This window comes from Zeugodacus cucurbitae, chromosome 5 (genome assembly GCF_028554725.1).
Source record: "Zeugodacus cucurbitae isolate PBARC_wt_2022May chromosome 5, idZeuCucr1.2, whole genome shotgun sequence".
Lineage (NCBI taxonomy): Eukaryota > Metazoa > Arthropoda > Insecta > Diptera > Tephritidae > Zeugodacus > Zeugodacus cucurbitae.
Genome location: NC_071670.1, coordinates 36,041,886 through 36,065,343, shown reverse-complemented (window position 1 = coordinate 36,065,343; position 23,458 = coordinate 36,041,886). Strand labels below are relative to the sequence as shown.

At 38.2% G+C, this 23,458-nt stretch overlaps 1 protein-coding gene across 2 annotated transcripts in view; it reads right to left on the bottom strand.

Annotated features, from left to right (window-relative positions):
• Positions 1–1,434: 1,434 nt before the first annotated feature.
• Positions 1,435–23,458, bottom strand: part of Rictor_0 (rapamycin-insensitive companion of mTOR) — a 30,940-nt gene continuing 8,916 nt past the window's right edge. The window contains exons 2-20 of one of the 2 annotated variants that reach the window (XM_029042416.2): positions 15,532–15,748; positions 13,808–13,994; positions 13,387–13,745; positions 13,162–13,315; positions 12,986–13,090; positions 12,716–12,920; positions 12,438–12,641; positions 12,007–12,359; positions 11,764–11,943; positions 11,219–11,427; positions 10,824–11,136; positions 10,598–10,761; positions 10,185–10,517; positions 9,482–9,606; positions 8,837–9,410; positions 8,397–8,747; positions 8,243–8,340; positions 6,233–8,054; positions 6,022–6,161 (exon numbers count right to left, since the gene is read on the bottom strand). In XM_029042416.2, coding sequence (XP_028898249.2) covers positions 6,155–6,161; positions 6,233–8,054; positions 8,243–8,340; positions 8,397–8,747; positions 8,837–9,410; positions 9,482–9,606; positions 10,185–10,517; positions 10,598–10,761; positions 10,824–11,136; positions 11,219–11,427; positions 11,764–11,943; positions 12,007–12,359; positions 12,438–12,641; positions 12,716–12,920; positions 12,986–13,090; positions 13,162–13,315; positions 13,387–13,745; positions 13,808–13,994; positions 15,532–15,748 — 5,960 coding nt within the window. In that variant the 3' untranslated portion in view covers positions 6,022–6,154. Of the gene's footprint in view, positions 8,055–8,242; positions 8,341–8,396; positions 8,748–8,836; positions 9,411–9,481; positions 9,607–10,184; positions 10,518–10,597; positions 10,762–10,823; positions 11,137–11,218; positions 11,428–11,763; positions 11,944–12,006; positions 12,360–12,437; positions 12,642–12,715; positions 12,921–12,985; positions 13,091–13,161; positions 13,316–13,386; positions 13,746–13,807; positions 13,995–15,531; positions 15,749–23,458 lie in introns of both variants that reach the window. The other variant, XM_029042415.2, reaches the window with a different exon arrangement.

Below are 23,458 nucleotides of genomic sequence, written 5' to 3'. Positions count from 1 at the left end.
GGAAGGGGAAGGCATCCACTCCGTTGGCGGGACCAGGTGGAGAACGACCTAGTTACACTTAAAATCTCCAACTCGCGCCGAACTGCGAGGAAAAGAGAGGAGTGGCGCCCTATCATCGATTCGGCTATAACTTAGATCAATCACATATATATAACCAATATTGATCGTTTCCAAATTCCGTATATATATGAGGGCTGCTATATATATTTCTGGCGTAGGGAACACTAAGTGTTGCCAGGTTCAATCTGACATTTCCATTGGAAAGTTTGACATTTTTTAGCATAACATCACTCAGAACGTTTTGTCATTTAATCGTGAATTGTTTTATTTACAGGGAATTAAAAAATTCATCTCGGCCAAAAAATGGAATTAACTCGTGAACATTTTTGTGCGATCATTTTTCACAACTTTCGACGTGGATTATCGCGACAAGAGTGCATCGATGAACTAAAATCTTTGTATGACTATGAAGCACCATCTTATAGTACTGGATGGTGCAACGAATTCAATCGTGGCCGACGCTCGCTCAAAGACGAATTCCGTGAAGGGCGTCCAAAAACAGCCGTTGTGCCAGAAAACATCGATGCCGTACGTGAACTGATAATGCAAGACCGTCATGTAACATACCTTCAGATAGAGGCTTGCCTGTGCATTTCTCCCACCAGCATACATTCGATATTGCATGAACACCTGGCCGTAAAAAAGGTTTGTTCTCGTTGGATCCCCCACAATTTGACTTTGGCTCAAAAAAAGTGCTTCGAAAATTGGTTTGAGCGCATGCAAAAGTATATAAATCTTGATGGAGAATATTTTGAAAAACAATAAAACCATTTTCGTTGATAAATATTCCTATTTTCATTATTGGGCCAGAAATATATATAGCAGCCCTCGTATCACCCTATTTATGGTATAATACAATATTAAAAAAAAAAAATTGAATAATACACAAAGTTTCGGTAATTTTCTGTTTGCGTTAACGCAATGTATTTCACTTATAACTTATATATATGTATGTATGTATTTATTACTTTTTTCTTTAGTTCATAGATCACCTAAATATTGTACAGTTAGTTTAGTTGTGAAATAATAAATATGAATTGATTTCTTTTAGCGTATTACTAGGTAGTTATGTATGTATATAGTTCATATATATATATATATATACTTATTTCTGTAGGTCTTTGCTGCGCTACAAATACAGCTTGACGTGTTTTAAATAACTATTAGGATAACGCTTTAAACTATTGTTACAATGGGCCTACGCTGGCGTTCATAGCAGGCTATAAATTATATATATATAGGTATATATATATTACATAATATATATGTATGTATTAGATTCATAATAATACATAGTTATATAAGTGCTTAATTAATGTTAAGATTCGATCAATCGCTTTTGTTTTTTCTTTTTTCAATTTCTACTTCATCTCATTGCATATTTATTTTCGAACTACGCTTAATGCTAAACGATTGTTGTTGTGTTTTTTTGTTGTAATTTAATTTGCTTACTTTAATATACATAACTTCTTGTCAGTTGGTATTGTGTTGTTACATATTTGTATACATATTTATGTATGTATGTATGTATGTTCAACTAACAAACTAAAAACTAACCTCACTTCACGCATAGAGTCATAATTAATGTGTAATAGTTGCATTTATTCTGTTTTGCTTACGGCTAAGACCTAATTTACGCGAAAAACTTAATACCAATTTCATAATTAGTTGAACGTATGCCAAAAGGTAAGTGTGTTGATTTCAAAATATATTTTGTGTTTGTATGTATGCATGTGTGTGTGTGAATACAGAAAAAAGTCAATTAAAATTGCAGAAATGCTAGAAATCGCATACATTTCTTATGTAAACGTAATGTCCATCATAAGTATGTTGTTGTTGTTGTTATAACGTTATAAAATTGTTGTTGTTGATGTTTTGTGAAATGACAGTCGGCGTGAAAGTCCTTAGTCGCTTAAAAACACGAGTCACTTCCGTTTATGCCGACGCGAATAGCATACACATCGTATTAGCTGTACGTAAGTAATCGTATTTCACTAAGGGTAAGTCAATGGTAGACACCCAAACATTTTTTGATTACACTTTTCATATCGTTTCAACTAATGTTTACGAAAAATTTTACAAAATCGTTGGAAAATGTCGCATATGCTAACTTATTGAACAAGTAAATACTAGAATAGATTAAAAACAAACTCGTATAAATTACTAAATTCATTTAGCTACTAAATATGTAAATTAACTAGTACACTTGTATTTGTTGTATTTATAGTATGTATGTATATATGTTTGTAGTTGTAATAGGAAACACAAATGCAGTTACATTGTTTATTTAATTTGTATTTTGTTGTTGTTGTTTGCTTTTAATTATTATTATTATTAATTTAAAACTAAGCTAGCTGCACTTGAGTGGTGCATGTATGTATGTATGCATGTTTTATGGTACTAGTTCGTGTTACTCAAAGGAACTCATATGTAAATAAGCAAAATTAATTGTGAATACATAAATATTTTAGAAAATATATATATGTATATTTCGTAGACGAAAAAGCAAAACAGAATAAACATTTGTACATAATTGCGGAGAGTCGAGGACAATAAAATTATTTAAAGGTAGCAGCTTAAGAGTTGCACACGGATGTATATAATATATAATTAATAATATATATACACCTTTCTACAACCCTTAAACGATTGGCGCTATAAAATTTGTAGGAATTAAAAAATAGACATTACATAAAGTAAATATCTTCGTACATTTTTCATTTTTTCTTTTTTGTTTTTGTTGAAATTATTCATTTTCTTAGTGGCAGTTGAGAGTTTTGGTGTGTATGTATTAATTCCTATTATTTATATTTCGCTATATTTGTGGTAAATTATTGCAAATGTGTTAAAAAAAAAATATATTTTAATACTTATGTACTGTTAATTTCTTTGCCTCTATCACTTTTATATATACATATGTATGTATGTATGTATGTATGCATGAGTTTTCTCATTGCTTTACAAACTATTTGCCTTTGTACATATATACTACATACCATCTATATGTATATGTATGTATTTATTTTTACTTTACTATTTCAGAAAATGCCACTAGCTGCAGTTCACTTTAGTTTATTTCATTTCATTTCATATTTTTGCTTTTTTGTTGTCTTTTGTGTTTGTTGCTTTTCTTTATATACTAAATAGGAAATTCGTTTGTCGGCATATTGTTGTAATAAAATCGTAACTAACTATTGTAGAAATGCGTTTGAATTGAACTATATAATGTGTGAGTTAATAGATGTGTGTATGTATGTGTTTTTGTTTGTATATATCGTTAGCACAAAAGTCTTGACTTTCAAGTTTATGTACATATTTGTGTACTTTTGGTAGGGTTGAGAGCTTTCTATTAAAAATTAATTTTTATAAGATGACTGATTTTTTTTTATAAAAAAAGAAATTATTTTTGTTTGTATTTTATGTTTAAGTTCCAGAAATAATATACAAACATTATTTACAAGATCATAAATTGATTTTAAGTCAATCTATAAAAGTTAAATTTATTTTATTAGAATGTGAGTAAATCTCACTCCAAATAAATTTCCAAAAAAATAAAAATATGCGCCACTTCGCTGCCAGCAATATTTAAACCCTCTTCTCTTGTCAAAATATTAAAAAGGGAGAGCAACAATGCAGTTATTGGGCTGAATACAATAAAAGAAAGATACAACTCTAAAACTGGGATAGTGGCGAATCAAAAATACAACTGGTATAACTCAAAGAGGCTGGCATAATCGAGTACCTTTATGATCAAAAACGAGTATACATCTTTAATGAGATTAATTTAATAGAAGAGAGATACAACTGTTATCGAGTCTCCAGAATCAAAAATACGACTGGTATAAATGAAATCAATCAAAATTGGCATAATCAAGTACTAAGAGAATAAAAAAAACGATTATACCACTTTCATTAGTTATTTGCTTACATTTCATATCCTTCATGTTTCGTTTAGTATAATAACTAACTCTTTCTACAATTCTCTACTCGATTTATGCCAGTTGTTTGTTCGATTCGGCACTCTTCAAGTTTAATGGCATTGCAGACAGTTATTATAATAACGCTCTATCAGAAGACGTGTTAAAAAAATAATTTGCTGCCACTACCAAAAGTATACAAATATGTAGGCATTTCATTCATTATATTGCTTTACAAAATCTTATTGAGGAACCACTGTTATACAGTAAAAATTAGGAGAGTTCAAGCTATTGAATATCAATATTGCAGGGTACTAAAGCAAATTCTGATAAGCAAAACATAATATCAAATATGCTTTTGCAGTTTGTATGTGTTACAGAAAATTAAATTAACAAAAAATAAATCATTGACAAATTGGACTATTCACCATTAATTATCGGTTATATTTTTCGAAAATGAGCTAACTGTTAAACGAATTCCGTAAATATAATAATAAATATTCTTAAATAGTGAAAATATAACGTCCATTTAAGAAACAAATGATCTTTCGTATGTACCACCCAACAGTTTTCAGCGAGAATTGTACAATTTACATATAATAGTTGCCTACGTCCTCACTCTCCCACTCTTTTCCTGCAGTTTGACTATTTCATTTGAAAACCTACGCTTATTTATCCCTACGATTTTTCTACATCGAATTATGACTACAACACTCATGGCGCCAATTTCTTAACAAAACCGATCTGTTTTTCTTTCTCGTTTTACGCACGTGCGTAGCAATTATTCAATGAATTATTATAAATCAAAAGTTATTTTTTTCGTTTTATAATATTTTAACTGTACAATCCATTTATAATTTTTTCCATATTTTCTTTCATTGCTTGGGATACATTTTGTATATATGTATATACATATACTAGACTTTAGAATCTTCGTTTGCAACACAAGCATTAGTAATCTTTGTTTTTCAAATAAAATGGAATACAATTTTAATTTTTTATTTTTTTGCATTTTATAGTCAAAGTACTGGTTGAAAATAATTTTTTAAATAATTCTATCTTTGCATTGGATTCAAGACATTTTTTTAAATAATAAATACACAGTTTATTGAAATTCGGCAACTCTTTGTTTAGTGGATTTACGGAAAACTTTAAACTTACGCGAAAAAGTTGCACTAATTTCGAAAAAAAATTAAACAAATTTAAATAGTTTTAAAGTGAGAAAAAATATATAAAGTTGCATTGGTAACAATTTCAAAGTCTCTTCATATGCCACAGCAACTTATTTAAGAATCGTGTACGCCATTTTAAAACTTCAATTACCGAAATGCACTACTAACCACCAAATGTTTCAAAACCCCTACGACTTGCTTGGCTAAAGAAAATCACTATTTATCACATAGTCTACTCACACGCATACTTTGCATAATTCAATTCCTATTGCGAAAAGCATAACCTCAAAAATAATAACGATGCCAAACTGCTGTTGGCGGCTAGGAGAGTAACAGAAGTAGCAGGGTAAATAAAAAAAATAGGGAACTGAAGTGTCAGTTGGTTTGCTGTGCTTGTGGTGGCCATTTTAGTTACAACTCGCGTGCATTTATGTGTCAGTTGCTTTTGTGTCCATTTTGAGCGCCTGCAAGCGTTTCTCACAGTACAAACTACCGATGGGCTTCGCCAGTGACGCCGCCAAGCTTTTGGTTATCGTTAGTGTATTAACGCTACTCGTCGCGCTTGTCGACGGCTGATTACACGCAGTAACATTATGCTTAGCGCTCAGTGGATCAAGCACGGGAGCAGTGCTATTGTTGCTATTTGTAGTGTTAGTAGTGCTGATGCGATTTGAATCTCCGCCGCCACCTTCGGTATGGATGTATTGCATTTGTGGCATAATGCCGGCTGTGTATGATTGCCGCATGATGGGAACACGATAGTGGAAATTGGTATTGCTGGAGCTAGTTGCCGTAGTTTCTGTGTTTGTTGTTGTTAGTGAATTAGGTGATTGCTTTATTGCGCCTACCGTAAGCGGGCCACCATTCTCGCCTACACCTGGTGCATAGCTGCTACGTCGCAATATCGCAGCATCAATGTTGGTGGCAGACGATGTAGTAGCAGCGGCAGCGGCAGTGGCAGCGCCAGCGACAGCACTTTCCGTTTTCCAATTTGCATTATTGCGGCTACGATCTGTAATGGGAAATTTATTTTTCGTACAACTCAAGTCCAATTCAAGCGTATAAAAACGTCCGCGTGTATACTTTTTGTTTTGGTTTTCTATTAGGCTCGCTCCACCTGTGTTATTGGCGCCACCAACGCTGACTGCACAACTGCTGGTGCCCATGCTCGTGCCGACGCCGACGCTGCCGCTGCTCATACTCGTACTTATGTTCGCATTCAAATTCGTGCTGCTGCAGCTGGTGTTCACATTCACATTTGTGTTGTTGTTATTGTTGTTGTTGCTCATACTAATGTGTTCCATATTGTTGTCCGAAAATCCGCTGGCCATCGTCGGTTGTCGCGATATCGTACAAATACTGCTGCGATTACTGCTATTCGTCGTTTGTTCGCTGCTGCAATTACTACTGCTGATCAACGGTTGACTGGAAGCGGTGTTTGTGCCAGTCGTATTGCAGGAGAATGCCGCTGTCGTCGAAGAGGCCGGCGTAATGGAACACCGTTGTATCGCAATGCCGTCCACTTCGTCCACATCGTCGTTGGTCAGCACCGATGGTGCCGCAATCCATTGCGTCGAACGATTCGTATCTTCATAATCACTTTCATCGCTGTCGGAGGTTATGCGCAACTCATTACGCACTTCGCGTCCCAACGACGACGTGACGCTCACCGAGGCGGATGTGTTGCCGAGCGCTCTAGCTTTGGCACGCGCATCCATCTTGTCCTCATGATTGTTATCACCTCTTAATTTCGTTTTCACATTTATTTCAGCCTTTGTTGTACCATCCTGCAGCAGGTTCTCACAGCTGGCTTCGTAAACACTCGCCAGTGGTTGCAGCTTCCCGCTGAGATGCGTCACCGCCTTGTGTGTTGCCATGTAACCCAAGCCGCCTAACGTTTGTGTTGTTAATACCTTCGTAGTGCTGCCACTTACTTCACCACCGTGTCCACCAATAGCACCAGCAATAGCAGCGGAAGCACCACTCTTACCTTTAGCACCACGCGAGCTACCGCTCAGCTCATGCAGGCGCTCCACCTCGCTGCGATCACGCTCGAAATCCATATACTTCTCCTTTTTCAATAATATGTCTGAGGGCTCAGCATAGAACGAGTCGAAATTCAAGTCGAGAAAGAGTTCCTGTAGAAATCGGCGCGCATTCATGCGATAACTGCTGCGTCCCAATGTTTTACACACCTCGGCATAGAGACAAATGTCTTGAAAGGCCGCTGGATGCTTCTGCTTCAGCTCCAGCAATGCCTTCTTCGTCAGCCGCGCACTGACCGGATTTGCCAAACGTTGCACGTTGAACAATATGTTGGCGGTCAGGCGATCGGGCATGCTCTCCTCGCTCAGTATACTCTCCGGCGAATTGAACGAGATGTCCGACAGCTGTATGGTGGAGGTGCTTTGCGCGTTTTGCTGTGGCGCTTGTGACTTCGACGACTGTTGTTGTATGCTTGGCAGTTGTTGTGCGGCTGGTGGCTGTTTATTGATCTTACGCGTGACGGCGTGTGTAGTTGTTGTGGCGCCAACTAATGTACCACTGCTGGTATAAAGCTCATTGCCGGCGGTAAGTGCGGCACTCGCGGCGGCTGCATCACTATCGAGGCGTTGTGTATGCGTGCGATTGCGTCGCGCACGTGAACAGTGGAGACAATTGTTGCGCCCGTGCTTAGCGCCGAGCCATTTTGAACGCTTACTAACCGATGACACGTCCGAAAGCGATGATATAACCGAAGACTCGTCACCACATTCATTGTTAAGAGAATCGTTCAGGAACTGTTGATTCGCGGTTAGCAAATTTATATCCATCAAATCCTGATCTTGTATGTCGCGTGAGACGTAAGTGCATGTCACATTGCGAGTCGGGAAGAGATCAAGCAGATTCTTCGGAAGACAAATACCTGCAAGTTATAGTTGGAATTAGTTTCAAGATGTCAATAAATAAAATTAATAAATAAAATAAACAACTAAGGAAGCGTTAAAAGCGTTCGGCACCGAATAGTTAATATATACTAATCGGGGTTAAAAAGATAGACGGATCGGAGTAATATAGTACATATATTTTTTAAAAATAGTCTCCTTAATTTACCTGCATAGCAAGGGCCTTTCAAATCGTTTTGTGCTAGAAACTTTGGTGCCGCCAGTGTTGGCAATGGTACCTGCTGCAGTTCCTCAAAGTCGAGACGCCTGTAAATAACCATATTGTATATATGTATGTATATATATATTTTTCTATAACTTACGGTATACGCAACGAAGATTGCCGATCCAAGCTGCGCACTTTCATGCGACGCTGCGATTCACCAAAGGAAGATTTGCGTGGACGCATTACCGAGGAGCCAAGTGAGAGAAACTCAATGCGATCGATAATATCGTAAACGTCTGTCGCCGACTCAGAGACCATTGGTCGGCAATATTTTCGCAATGAACGCAGCTGCGCATAGCCTTTTATATCCGCCGGACTGAGTGAGGTATTCAGATATGAAGCACCCACTAAGGAAGTGCCGCGCAATAGAATACTTCTTTGCGGTTGCACGTCAACAACCAAATTCGACATGCTCGGTATAGGACTCAGCGGAAATTGCTGAAAATCACTGCAAAGGTAAAAGATTATATTAATATAAAATTAACTAGTCAAAATTTTTAAATGAACTAAAAGAAAACTATGCAAACAAGCGCTCACCCCACATTCTGTATACGCATGGTCACCGACTCACAACTGCTCACACCCGATGTATTCGAATCGGTGCACGAGTTGTAACGTATGCGATGCGCCGGATGTGGTACACCCATAGCGCCGATGGCAGTGCCACTTATAAGACTAATCACATCCGTAGTTTTCGATTCGGACAACGAGCGCTGATGTTTGCCATGACGCATGTATGTACTTTCCGGTAGAGTTTTTGATTTGGCGCTAACCGTTTGCTGCAGCGTCTGTTGGTGTTGCGGTTGCGGTGGCTTCGCCATGGCAATATCATCGCATGTTTTACTGCTATCCGCTGTGGTGTTCGCATCTGGCGCTTCGGAGCTAGCGCTAGCGGCGCCACCATCATGACCCGTGGTACTGCTGCTGCTCAAGAGCAAATTCCAATAGCTACCGGTGTATGAGCCATCGATTTGATCATCAATGCCGGTGTAATTGTATGGTGGCATGTCTTCATAGTGATGCCGCACCGGCGTGTAGTTATTCGACATCCAATCTTCCGGCTGATGCACTGGCCAATCTGTGTTGCGATCGTGTCGCACACTCAACCAATCTGTATAACAGGGTGAAGAGCAATTCAGAAATTAAATTAAACACTTGATAACCAACTGTAAAAGTACTTACTTAGCTTGTAGAGTATATTAGCACCATCGTTTGTACCGCCGATCAAACCCAACACATTAAAGCAAGTGGCCCGTATTGAGTATACAACACATTTAGTTGCCAGTATTACCAATTTCTCATAGATTCTGGAATGTAATAAAGACAAATTGGATGAAAACAAACAAACAAAACAAAATTCATTGTATTAGGGTTATGGAAGTTAGGTAAAGTTTTAGACCGATTTTGTCCCCATATCAAGAAAAGAGGAAATCTATACACGAGAACTTATTTTTAAGATGTATTTGACATAAAGTCCACTAGAAAATCGTTACACACGTAATGGGGCTTGGGAAAGGTATATCCAAGATAAATTTGCTGAAATATCTAAATATTGACTGATATATACGAAAGCCAACCTATAGCCTTAGTACCTTTTGATCTAGTGCTAAGGCTTGGCTTTATAATGTATATTTATTATCAAGGAAGGAGATGTTCAGATATTTGGGGTAAAAAATTAAGCAAACACACTAATGTCCTCAATTTCGGTATCTAGGGTCTTGAAATTTTTTTTATTGATTGATTCATATGTTGTAAAGTGAAGAAATTAAATGGAATTTTCAATCATGTTCACTTTATTGTTATACTAAGAAATTAAAATATGACGCACTCTGTATTAGAGAAAATTTTTGGCGAATCAAAAACTATAATTTGCCGTTCCACTTACCTCGATCCTGATTCTACGAAATATTCAATTCCATTCGAGTGTGTTGATGCGTGTCCAACAGCCCAAATGGCCGACTTCAATTCCAAACACTCTGCATCATCTGAGCATTTCCCGCGACTAATCACGTCAACCAAATGCGGCAAATCACCATATTTTCTTAACGCTGTTGTACCTTGAGCCGTTTGTACCATTTGGCCGTAGAGGTGTGGTGGAATATTTGGCGGAATTATAATTGGTCGGGTATTGCAATTACGGCGACTATAATGTCCATCTTCATTGCGTATGTGCAATGTTAAACTGGAATGTGTATTAGCCTCGACAAGCAGAACATAACTACAAATACAAATACAAAATCATGAGTTAGTGGTGAGTATTGCATTATTAAACAGAGTAGGCATTTGGCGCATGCTCACCGCTTATTATAGCCGTTCTTCCAGTACTCAATCTCTTCTTGTATGCGCGCCTGCAAACGATTCAAGCCACGCGACAGTGAATAGTAGCGCGCCATTATTAGGCGTCCACCATCGCCCAGTGATTTTAGATCTGGCCACAAGCTAACAATCTCTTCGAGATAATACTAAAAATATTGAGAAATTGTATTATTATTATTTTAGCATCTAAACTGGCATGGGTACGCACCTTTTCGTGACAAGCCTCTTCAAGCACATCTAACGCCGCCAACACTACACTACGATCGGGATCTTTTGTTTGCTGTATTATCAATGGTATACCCCAGACTTCGAAGTTGTGCAGACGCGCACGCAGCAGCACAGTCAAAAATTGTGTCGCATACAAGCGACCACTGCGCACTTTGGCAGCAGTTAAAGCCCTCTCCAACACTTTACGTGTCACCGATTCTAACGGTGTCACCGATTCTAACGAGTAATCTAGAGCGGAGACAGTTAGTTTCACATAGCAGACATGGTCCGTATTGCGCACCAAATTTATCAGGCTGCAATTTAAAAGAAGAAAACTGTTAATATATATCTCAAAATATACAAAATCACCCAGTGCTAAAGTGAAGTGCTACTTACTGCTCAAAAACAGCCGTGTCGGTTAGTATACGTATACCGTTATGTGCGCGACACATGCGACCAATGTATAAAAAATACTGCTGACACATTGTACTACTCATGTGTTGTGGACTAAAGAGGCAGTCGTGTGCACGATTTGATGTGCTCACGGCCAGCAATTGTTTGCTGATGTCCGAAAAGTAATCGGTGAGTATACGTATGCTCTCCATCTGTGGTGGAAAGAAGTGAATTCGTTAAAATGATAGTTTTTATTGTTTAACAAACAGTTATATAACAGTTTTTTTTTTTTTTATAATTAATATCCAAAGCGATAAAATAATATTTATTGAAATATAAAATTTTATTATTTTTAAGCTATAGATATTTCGATGACTCCGATGTTACCAGAGCTGACCCCGATTTTACTAGGCTTGGGAGAGTTCTCGTCACGATTTTGAGTTCAGATGACTCACAATGATGTTAGGTCGTTAAACATGAGACACATAAATTCTACAACTTAATAACCAAAAAAATGGACATTTATTTAAAAAGTCACTTTGTTATACCATTGGATTGGCCAGCAGCCAATCAATGAAATCCAAGCCTGCAATAACGAACGCTGGCATTGTTCTTCCAGGCTGGCCCAAGTCTTGATGAGAAAAACGATTTTTGCTGGGTTTGTAATAGTCCAAGAGTGATTTGAGGAAGTTGTTGACCGTATCGTCGATTCTACGCATAATGTTTGACTGTAGAAAAGAATATGACATCATTAAAATGCGGATGCTATACAACTTGGTGGCACAACTTACGCGCAATATAGTAATAATGATGTCCCAGTCCCAACCGCTATCGTCCGGCGAAGACAATACATTAGAATCACGTATTAATTTAGACACACGCTGGTTTTCAAAGAACGGTAATAGTTTTCGCTTGAAACGGAAGCTCGCACGACGCGATGAGGATGATTGCGTGTTCGACTCGTCGCTCGACGAGACCGAGTCGAGACGCTGACGATTACCGGTGATGAGCCCACCGCCAGCGGCAATGCCAAGTGTACCCAGTTGGCCGGTCACCGGCGGCGATTGCAGTGCATTGCCACTAAAGGAACGCGCATGATCCTGAGCGTTGATTTCACGACGAAACAGACGTGTTTGTATTAAGGCTGGAAGGTGGGAGAGGAGTGAAATGTTATATTTGTAATGAGGGAAATCGTTTTTTACATATGTAGTTATATACTCACATCCCCCTTGTATAATACTATCCAAAAATAAACTACATGATGCAGGACGATTGCGTAGCATTTTTTGGTAATTTTGTAAAGCTGATATTGCGGCGGTGGCGTTTTGATTACCCTGAGTTGCGTGCGAAATGAGTGTCGGTAGTGCCGGGCTGGTGCTACAGATATCCGCCGGTAAGTGTGTATGCATTAAATGCAAAATTTTACCTACAAGAACAACAACAAAAATAATATATTAATAAAATGTCACAAAATATAGTTAGAAAACATTCGGCACATACCAACTAGCACAGTGGCACGCACCGACAGATGCGTGTCGCTCGATCTGATCACCTCGACGAGTGCATTTAAGAGTCCAGTCTCTAGAAAACAGTACAACAGCAATGACAAATGTTGCTCGCAAACATTTGGCGCACGTGCGGCCAAACTCGGCAAGATAAAGCGTCCTTCCATTGCAACAAAGCCATTGCTGAGCAACCAAGCGTCCTGTAATGGAAAGCAAATTGTGCTTAATATGGAGTTAAAAATAAATTTCTTGGTTGAGATAGTACCTGAAAGTCTGAAGGATCGACAGTCTGTAAGGCTATCGTGTAATCATCGGTCCAGGGTGGTTGCGGCACATTCAAAAGTTCATAAAGCAAATCCAATATTGCTTTCTGAAAGATAATCAATATATTTAAACTGTTACTCTGCGGACGGAATTTACTCATTCAAACTATGTACTCACTCTCACTTCCATTTGATTCAGATACAGCGTATCCACTATTGCTTTTAACCCCGACGGTTTGCTAGGATTACAGAACTCAATTGTACCGGTCCAACTGCGCAAAACCGAGAGTAATGCCAAGCGGCAACTGGTGTAACGCAACTCACGTGCATCCCTAGAGTAACATTAATAATTGTTGCAAATGATTAGCAAACTCAAAATTCTATTAGATAAATCTGCACATACTTATTTTTGTTCATGATGCCCAAACGGTAGGTAAAATCGCAATATGGCGCCGCGAGGCAATCCAACCGCACGCCTGATATGTTGCGCGTCTGTGGCCATTCCAGTAAATAGAGCAACACGCCGCACAGGCTCTCAGCGATGCGTGGATTGTGGCATTCCAGGACGTTGCGTGTGATTGCTGTGACGCCGCCGCAGACAATCAACAGCACAGGATTCAACACCGCGAACTCACAGAGCGTGGCCAAGCAGGCGCGCAACATATTGTCGCCATCTTCAATGCCGCTATCGGCGAGTGACACCAAGCAACGCACGAGTACAGGATTGATGTCGGCCGGTGAAATGGCCAGCATCTTGCGTATCTGTAAATTGAAATTTGTTTGAGGCTAATATAATTTAGTGGAATTATTTTGTATGTACCCACCAATTTCAGCGCTTGCACGCGTTCGTCGTCGTTCTTCAGCAGCACATCGATGGAGCGGCATACGAGATGTTGCAGTTGCATGGAGTTGAAGATTTTCACATCACGTGGCGTGACCAGCACATAACGTATGGTGCGCAAGGCGGCCGCACGCACTTGCGTAAATGTGTGGATTAGCGAGACGCTCAAACTAGAAAAAAAATGCATATAAATTTGTGATTAAAAGATATAATGACGTAATGTACGTTAACATTAATTAACCTGATACAAGAAAACAATGTATAATAAAGCCCAATAAATATGTAATATTAGATAACTCCAAATTGTATTTCTCTTAGATTACTTAGGCAACTCAATTAATCTCGAAGGTCAGCCCATTATTCTGTTGAGAATGTGGAGTTGAATTAAATAACGTCAGAGTATCGATTAACATCACTGAGTTAAGTAAATCTGAATTCCACTATAGTAAATCCTTCAACGATTCCTTTGGAAAACATTTGCCGATTAAAACGAAATACCAATGTTTATATTCTCCTAACTTAACCAAATTCATTGTCCAGTATATAGTTAGCAAGGCTTTTCAATTCATCCCGATATTAGAGCTAAGGCTGTTCATAAACGTAACTCTTTGTTTAAATTTCTTTCAATTATTGGATTATTGACTGAAATATATTGACAGAAGTGATCTTACAATATTAATGTTTCTGATATTGTTTTTTACTTCTCAAACAGATTTGAGGAATGATTTGTCTTTTGTTTCAAAATAAGAGTCAATCTCGACGATTACTGCTTCATTGCCGCTTCTCAGCGACCATTATCTTGTGGATTGAGAAAAGGAAAAGTGCGCTGCAGTTCATATAAGGAAAATACGGGGGTACCTAAGCAATTCTAAGCCCAGTTTATACAGTTTTGAAATCATTTTAATTCAATTCTTACACAGTGCACTGTCTTAATAAAGCATAACTTTATTAGCTACTTCTTCTTCGAACAAATTGTTTTAGCAACATTTAAATGATTTTTATACTCTCACAACAATGTTACTAAAGAGAGTATAATAGTTTTGTTCACATAACGGTTGTTGTTTCTTGGCACCATAAGAAGATTACTTTCTAACCTCTAACCTCGAAAAACAAAATGGCGAAAACCGAAAACACATAAATAAAGCTATGAAAGTAAAATTTTGTACAAAGGATCGCACTGTAAAGGGGCATATTTGGATGTAATTTTTTAGGGAAAAGTGCATATCTCGTAAACTACTAAAGTTATATCAACCAAACTCTCTAGAGTCGTTTCTTCTAGGTTCTACCTTACGCAGTATAAAAATGGAGGAAATCGTATGACTACACGCCTACCTCGTTTATGTTAAAAACCACTAAAAATGCTTTAATTCAGTAAGGAAAAACACCAGAAACCTCAAATTTATATTATAAAGATGGTACAGAAGGGCTACAAAAAGGGCGCTAATAAAATAATTAATAAACATTTACATTCGTCGGAATCAAATTTCAATGCACTTTGGCGAGAAAAATGAGGCAGTCCTGAACTTAAAAGTCGTTATTCATGTGAGAGGGAGAAAATTAATTTCCAAATCAATACTGCAGATGTTTGCACTAAGATATTTTGCCAGTGTCGATATGTTAGAAATTGAGCTTAAATTCGTCTACTTTATGTCCAACATGAAGTCGCAAATTTTATGATAAATCTTAGACAATAACAATTCTACTTACCAATAGAGCAACTCTTCTGTATTAAAGCCTAAATAATTTTTTGGATTATGCTGCTCCGACTGCTGCTGTTTGCACAGCGTTGCCAGACCATTAAGCAAAAATAGGAGTTTTGTGTCGCTTGTGTTGCGGCAACACAGCGCTCTGTAGATATCATAGGCATTCTCTATGTTATATTTACTGGGATCCAGTCGGTAATAGTCCTCATGATCTTGTGGAACTGGAAAAAATAAGAAAATTAATTAATTTAAAATATGAAATTTCAATATGAGATTTCGACTACTACTATCAAATAATATATAATAATACGATAGTTTAAAATGTAATTAATCAGTTAATAAATTTAAGTAAAAATATATAAAAGCGCACTAGGGAGGGGCATATTTGGATGTAATTTTTTTTTGGGAAACAAGTAATTTTTTGTCTCGTAAACTATGATAATAAAAATATATCAACGAAATTCCCTAGGGTTGTTTCCGGATTATCGGAGTACAACTACGACCAATTCCCATAGAAAGGTTATGTTGAAAACTACTATAAATGGTTTTATTCAATAAAGACAAACACCAGAAACCTTAAGTTTCATGGTAAAGATGGGCAAAAGGGCTACACTCAAATTGGTATAAAAAATTTTAAACTGGCGTGACTCCGCCCATTTATGGGTAAAAAGCCATATCTCCGAAACTACTTCACCAATTTCAATGAAATTCGGTTCGTAATATTTTCATGGAATCCAAATGATATGTTGTGAAAATAGGGCGAATTGGTTCACAAACACGCCTACTTCCTATATACCAGAACTGTGAAGTCGATCTGAATCCTTTACTTTACAATATATGTATAAAGTAAGCACTAGTGAAGATATCGGAACAGAATTTTGCAGAAATACTGCATTTATGTAGTGCGGCACCCCCTTTCTATAAATCACCGAAATCGACCAATAAGTTTTCAAGGCCACATATATCGAACATGAGGACCTCAGTGCTTCTAATCAATTTTATACTGAAAATTAGGTAAGTATCTCAGATATTTTGAAGAAATTCCGAAGGAATATTTTTCTTCTAAAAATATGTCTCCGTGCCAAAAATTAGTAATTTCGGCTCATAAAATCCCCTAGATTAGAGTGTTTAAATTTTCAATGGACTTTATACCATATTTATGCCGAGTATGTGGGTCAAATTGCGTGTTATATTAATACAATTAAATAAATAAATTGTGAGAGTAAAAAATGTTCGGGTACACTCGGACTTAGCTCTTCCTTATTGTTTAATTTTCTTTTTAATACATTAAATTTTCCTTTGGATTCCGCTTCAAGCGTGAAATACCGCAAGAGTGATCGCAAAAAGTTTATTACGAAAAGGTTGAACAGTACAGGGGAATAATGAAGACAGGAACATAACCAGATAGTTCAATAATTGTATTCATACTGCAAAAAATTACAAAATGCATATAAATTAGTAAGAATATTTATAATCAGATTAACTTAATTTAAATATTAATTTAATAATTAAGATTCACCGAGTTATAGTCATACATATTTTATTAAAATATGTGGAATTTCATAAATTGGGATTACATGACATTTAAACTTATTTCGAAAGGGATAACCATAACCTACAAATTTTCATATTGAATAGTGTCCCTGATAAGAGACTTCGAGGTTATCGCTCGATTGTATTGATTTTTTTATTTGTACAAACATTTCCCATTGAGAGTGACAAGTGAACATTTTTACTCAACCCTAATGTACGAGTAAGACAACCGTAAGCGATTGAGATGTCATTAAACTATCAGATTACCAGAAACAAGTTGAAATTCAAAAGGACTTGGAGGTGTGAAAGTTAATCAACACCAGTGAACAACTTAACTTGAATTTCTTTGGGGCGTTGAACGTTAAAGGAAATTTAATACAGCAGCACTAACCTACGACACGCATGACACTCTTTCAGCACCGCATATATTAAGTATTTACAAGCTACGATTATCGAGAAAAATGAAAAATAATCAAGAAAAGGGTTGAAAGAAAGAACGTCCCTTCGCAGTTTACGCAATTGTCGACAAACACCTCTTTCGCCATACACGCATGTGAGTGTGTCTGTGTGCAAAATGCATTCATACACTCGTGCATATCTGGGTTAAGCGTTTATGACGAGACAACAATAAATCCACCAACCACGCACTGCAATATGCTTTGTCTACGCACTTGTAAGTTACATAAAAACAACAACAACAAGACCAAAACGGGAGTAGGTTTCACATGTGAAGTAGAAAAGAAGGAAGAGTGAGTCCACATTGAGGACAGCTGGAGCTGAAAGTGCACATGTCTGTCGCAGCGTCTGAGGATAAAATTTCATTTTCTGAATGGATATCGAGATGTTTGTGAAACGCGAGTACACATTCTGTACAGCTATGTGCAAAATTATAGCAGGCAAAAATAAGGTTTTGTATACTGTAGTCTGGTAACGGATGTCCAGAGCACACTGGGATTATGGAGGGAACACTTCTCCGACCTGCTCAATGGCAGTGAAAGTACAACACCAGGAGATGGCGAACCCGATTCCCCAATCGATGACGATGGAATAGATGTTCCATTACCCGACCATGAAGAAATTCGAATAGCAATTACCCGCTTGAAGAACAACAAAGCGGCGGGGGCCGATGGATTACCGGCCGAGCTATTCAAATACGGCGGCGAAGAACCGAAAAGGTGCATGCATCAGCTTCTTTGTAGAATATGGTCGGAAGAAAGCATGCCTGACGATTGGAATCTTAGTGTGCTCTGCCCAATCCATAAGAAGGGAGACCCCACAATCTGCGCCAACTATAAGTCTCCTCAATATCGCATATAAGGTTTTGTCGAGCGTATTGTGTGAAAGACTAAAGCCCACCGTCAACGAACTGATTGGACCTTATCAGTGTGGCTTTAGACCTGGAAAATCTACAATGGACCAGATATTCACAATGCGCCAAATCTTGGAAAAGACCCGAGAGAGAAGAATCGATACTCACCATCTTTTTATCGATTTTAAAGCTGCCTTCGATAGCACGAAAAGGAGCTGCCTTTATGCCGCGATGTCTGAATTTGGTATCCCTGCAAAACTAATACGGCTATGTAAGCTGACGTTGAGCAACACCAAAAGCTCCGTCAGGATCGGGAAGGACCTCTCCGAGCCGTTCGATACCAATCGAGGCTTCAGACAGGCTGACTCACTATCGTGCGACTTCTTCAATCTATTGCTGGAAAAAATAATATGAGCTGCAGAACTAAATAGAGAGGGTACAATCTTCTACAAGAGTGTACAGCTCCTGGCGTATGCCGATGATATTGATATCATCGGAAGCAACAACCACGCCGTTTGTTCTGCGTTTTCCAGACTAGATAAAGAAGCGAAGCGTATGGGTCTGGTGGTGAATGAGGACAAGACGAAATATCTCCTGTCATCAAACAAACAGTCAGCGCACTCGCGTCTTGGCTCCCACGTCACTGTTGGCAGTCATAACTTTGAAGTTGTAGATAATTTCGTTTATCTGGGAACCAGCATTCACAACACCAATAATGTCAGCCTTGAAATCCAACGCAGAATCACTCTTGCCAACAGGTGCTACTTTGGACTGAGTAGGCAATTGAAAAGTAAAGTCCTCTCTCGACGAACCAAAATCAAACTCTATAAGTCGCTCATTATTCCCGTCGTGATGTATGGCGCTGAAGCGTGGACGATGACAACATCCGATGAGACGACTCTTGGGGTTTTCGAGAGAAAGGTTTTGCGCAAGATTTATGGTCCTCTAAACATTGGCAACGGCGAATACCGCAGACGATGGAACGATGAGCTGTACGAATTATACGACGAAATTGACATAGATCAGCGAATAAAAAGACACCGGCTACGCTGGCTAGGTCATGTTGTACGGATGGAAGAAAACACTCCAGCTCTGAAAGTATTCGATGCAGTACCCGCTGGAGGAAGCCGCGGAAGAGGACGACCTCCACTCCGGTGGAAAGACCAAGTGCAAAGTGACCTGCCTTCACTTGGTGTTTCCAGTTGGCGCCAAAAAGCAAAAAGGAGGAATGAGTGGCGCGCTCTGGTGGATTCGGCTATAATCGCTTAAAGCGGTTCCTACGCCAAATATATATATATATGTATATATATACTGCATACTTCTTTAACCAATCTATACGTTTTTGAAAGGTCTGTAGACAAGTTTTTTTTTGTCAACTGCCATTTCCATGTAAGCTTAGTAGAGATCAATACTTTCCTTCATGTAGTTGATATAAAAAACATAACGGAAAAACGTGGTTATCACTTTTCCAACCGATAGGACAGACTTCACTTTTTTTGGTGAAGTCTACTGTTTCGACTTTTCCTTGGTCGCTAGTGGACTACATCGATGGTTACGACACGAAGAAGAAACGCCTTCGAATTGAGCTTAACAGCGTCAAACACAGCTATAAAGTGATCTTACTGTTGCCATTATTGTCCAGAGAGATCGTCCATGGCAATCTTCGCGACACATTCTCAATAATGTCAATACGAGATAGTGACCTTTTGCCACGATATCCTTCATGATGGTTATTTTCAATACACATGGACGTGACTCATCAAAAACCAATGTGCGAGCTCGTTGAAGATCGCTAAATGAATATTGGCTGCCATCGAACGATAGGAGCCTCCTTCCTCTCTTTGGCCTCACTATGCGATTTCCCTTCCAAAAAATATTGCTTCTCCAACTGCGGACTACACGCGGTCAAAATTAAAATTCGAATCCGACAGGGCTGACATTTACTAGTAACGAGAATATATTATATGATTTCCTCATATGGTAGCAAGCCATTGGGTCGATAAAAAATATGTTCGACTTTCAAAGTACAATTTGGCACTGATTAAATAAATAAATTTTAAGCAATAAAAATTTTAGACAGTATATTTTGAGTTTATTCAGAATATTGCAATGAAACACGGAATTATTTTCCACGACTACCTTAACTGAGCATTATTGCTCCGCCTCATTCAGCTTGTGTTGCGACCAATAGATGGAAGAAATTTTGTTAAATACTAGTACTCCACCCTTCGTACTCGGCTTCATTAAAAAAAAAGATTTTACCTAAATGCCAAGGTAAAAATGTCCCAAAGATATTAGTCTAGAAGAATGTTATTTCGAAGAAAAAACATTTTTCTTATTTTATTAGATAAAATATTTTGGCAATGTATCGATAGTATCCGCAGAATCGCTGGAAACAGCAAAGCGGATCAGCTTGCAAGAGAGGGTACCCCAGCAATATTGGCTGCGGAGTGGAAACGAATGAGCAGTCCGTGGTCCACTTGCTCCAGAGCGCTGGACACACTGTCCTTGAGTGAGCTAGCCAAGCGCTGGATAACAACCAGCACCTGCGCAGTAGCGAAGTCCTTTTGGCCCACAGTGGACCGAAAACGGTCTTTGCAGCTACTGTCGCTCAGTAAGGCTCATCTCTCCGCGATCATTAGAGTGCTTACTGGTCATTGCTCAATTGGCACACACGCTGTGAGGCTAGCGAACATGTCAAACGCTAGTTGCCAAATTTGTTTGGAGGAACCCGAAGAGGAATCGTCCAAGCACTTCCTCCTTTAATGTCCAACATTCGCCAGGCTTAGGTTAAAGCACCTCGGTAGGAATATCTTCTGCGAACCTTGCGAAGTGACTGGAATCGACATTAGCCGACTTAAGAACTTTATTATTGAGTCCAAGCGCTTCGTCGCAACATAAGGATCTTAGTGATTAGGAGTTTTTTACAGGTGTCACAATGGACAGTCGAATCTGTCTCAGTGAGATTCTATGCATTTGCGGAGATCTACCCCTTAACCTAACCTAACCAATCTAGAGTATTAGCGAGTGGTTTTCAATTTCCACATTGCGCATATGAGTACCGAAGACGATGAACGATCTTGAACGTCCAAAAGAGGCGGTTACGTACTAAGACTTCAAAATACAAACATAATGGGTTTAGATGACCGTAACATTAGTTTAATCGAAACACTGAATGCATTTCATTTCAAGAGAAAATAATAATGAAGGTTATCGTCGCGAAAAACTCCTATTTTGAATCAAACGTATCTAATCAACGGAACTTTACAATTTTACATGTAACACAAGGATCTGGAGTTACGGTGAGATGCTGAATAGATATTTAACCGACTGCAATGACTTTTGCATATAAAAATATCCATCGCCTGCATAATGCATTTATAAGGAAGGACAAATATGAAGTTTTGTGCTACCAACCCTCGTTCTACAGGTTTTAAGCCGAAATGCAAACAGAACTGACCTCGTATGAAATTAAACGAAGTGTTGAAACTGGAGTACCAATCAAGCATCGCATTACCGCATGAAAAGCACAAAAAGGATGAAAGGATAAACTCATTCGGCAACAGAAGGCAAAAAACCTAGGGATATACCGCGACGCTTTTACACGCCACAAGTTCTACAAATACGCGCATGCCTACGACACACAAACACACACGAATGCAAGTGTGAAGATGCACGACGAAAAATGCAACCCAAAAGTGCAAGCATCCAAAACGTCTGCAACAACAATGCTATGTATGTATGTGCGTGAATAAGGTGAAAGAGTGTTTATAAAGCACTGAAGAGCACAGAGGACAAGCAACCAAAACAGAAGAGTTCGACTTTCATTGTTTTTGTTTTTGGTATTCATCACAACAACGACGAGGGCAGCACAGAGGTACACAGAAAGGCGTATGCGCAAGATAAAAGCCATTGAGGTAGGACCACCAACCAATCGATGCAGACATTTGCGCACATTATTGCATCATACGAAATTGAAAACCGCCAGAGCAGGTAAATATAAATGTGTACATGGTTTGGAACATTCTTAGCAAAATATTAAAATAAATACTATGATTAAAAGTGAACCTGATCAGTAAAACACTTTATATGCGTTCTGATCGGTATAGAAGGAGTAGTACATGGAAATGAGTCTATTTTAATCAAAGTTTTAAAAACTACACAAATAGTCGATCAACTAAAAAGTGGGATCTGTTCAGATTACGAACTGCTGACTGTTGTGAGAAATGTTTGTTGTAGTGACATAACACATTCTCCAAAAATTTTAAGGAATGCTACCTATTTGACAGTACTTGCCGGGAAAATTCCGGTTACGTATAATAGCCTTTTCACACAGAAGCTAATTGATTAATTAACCGGCCTGTGCTCGATTAAAGTGCGGATTTAGATCGATCGATCGCTGAAAATTTGGTTGTGGTTTTTGATAAAACACCAGTCAGCTGAAGAAACTTACCAACTTCTTATGAACAACAAAAACAAAAATGTATAACAGCTGATCGATTATCGAGTAGCCGGCAGTGTGAAGGACAAACACTGGTTTTTCAAATATAATTCTAATTAATCAACTAATTTGACTGTGTGAAAAGGCTATAAACGATTGTCGTAGGAATGGAACCCCAACATCTATTAGGGAGTTTTTAAAGTATCTTGGTGTCTCTTACAATAAATGGACTGCATCAGTTGATGTCAAAAAAATGCAAAAGCTTGATAAACTTCCGAAGGAATATAAGGTATCCAACTTTTCGCGGACGAATCAGAACTTTTCAGTCAAACGTATCTTAGTACAAATGCGTCCAAAATGTATGGTTTAACTGTCAAGCTAATAAGCCCGTTGTGAACATAGCTAATTCATTGATAATTCGCTAATTGGCACTATTCGAATGTGTGAATTGTTTTATTAAATTAAACAATACAATAGAAATGGCCAAATTTATTGCTCTTGCTTCTTTCAGGAAATCACAGCGAGCAAAGAAAAGAAGTGACAGAAGAGAAAACAGCGAATGCGTTAACAAATTGATTAACAATATCTGCAGAGTTGCCACCATGTTGAATAATATACATTTATTTAAAATCATATATTATTTTCACC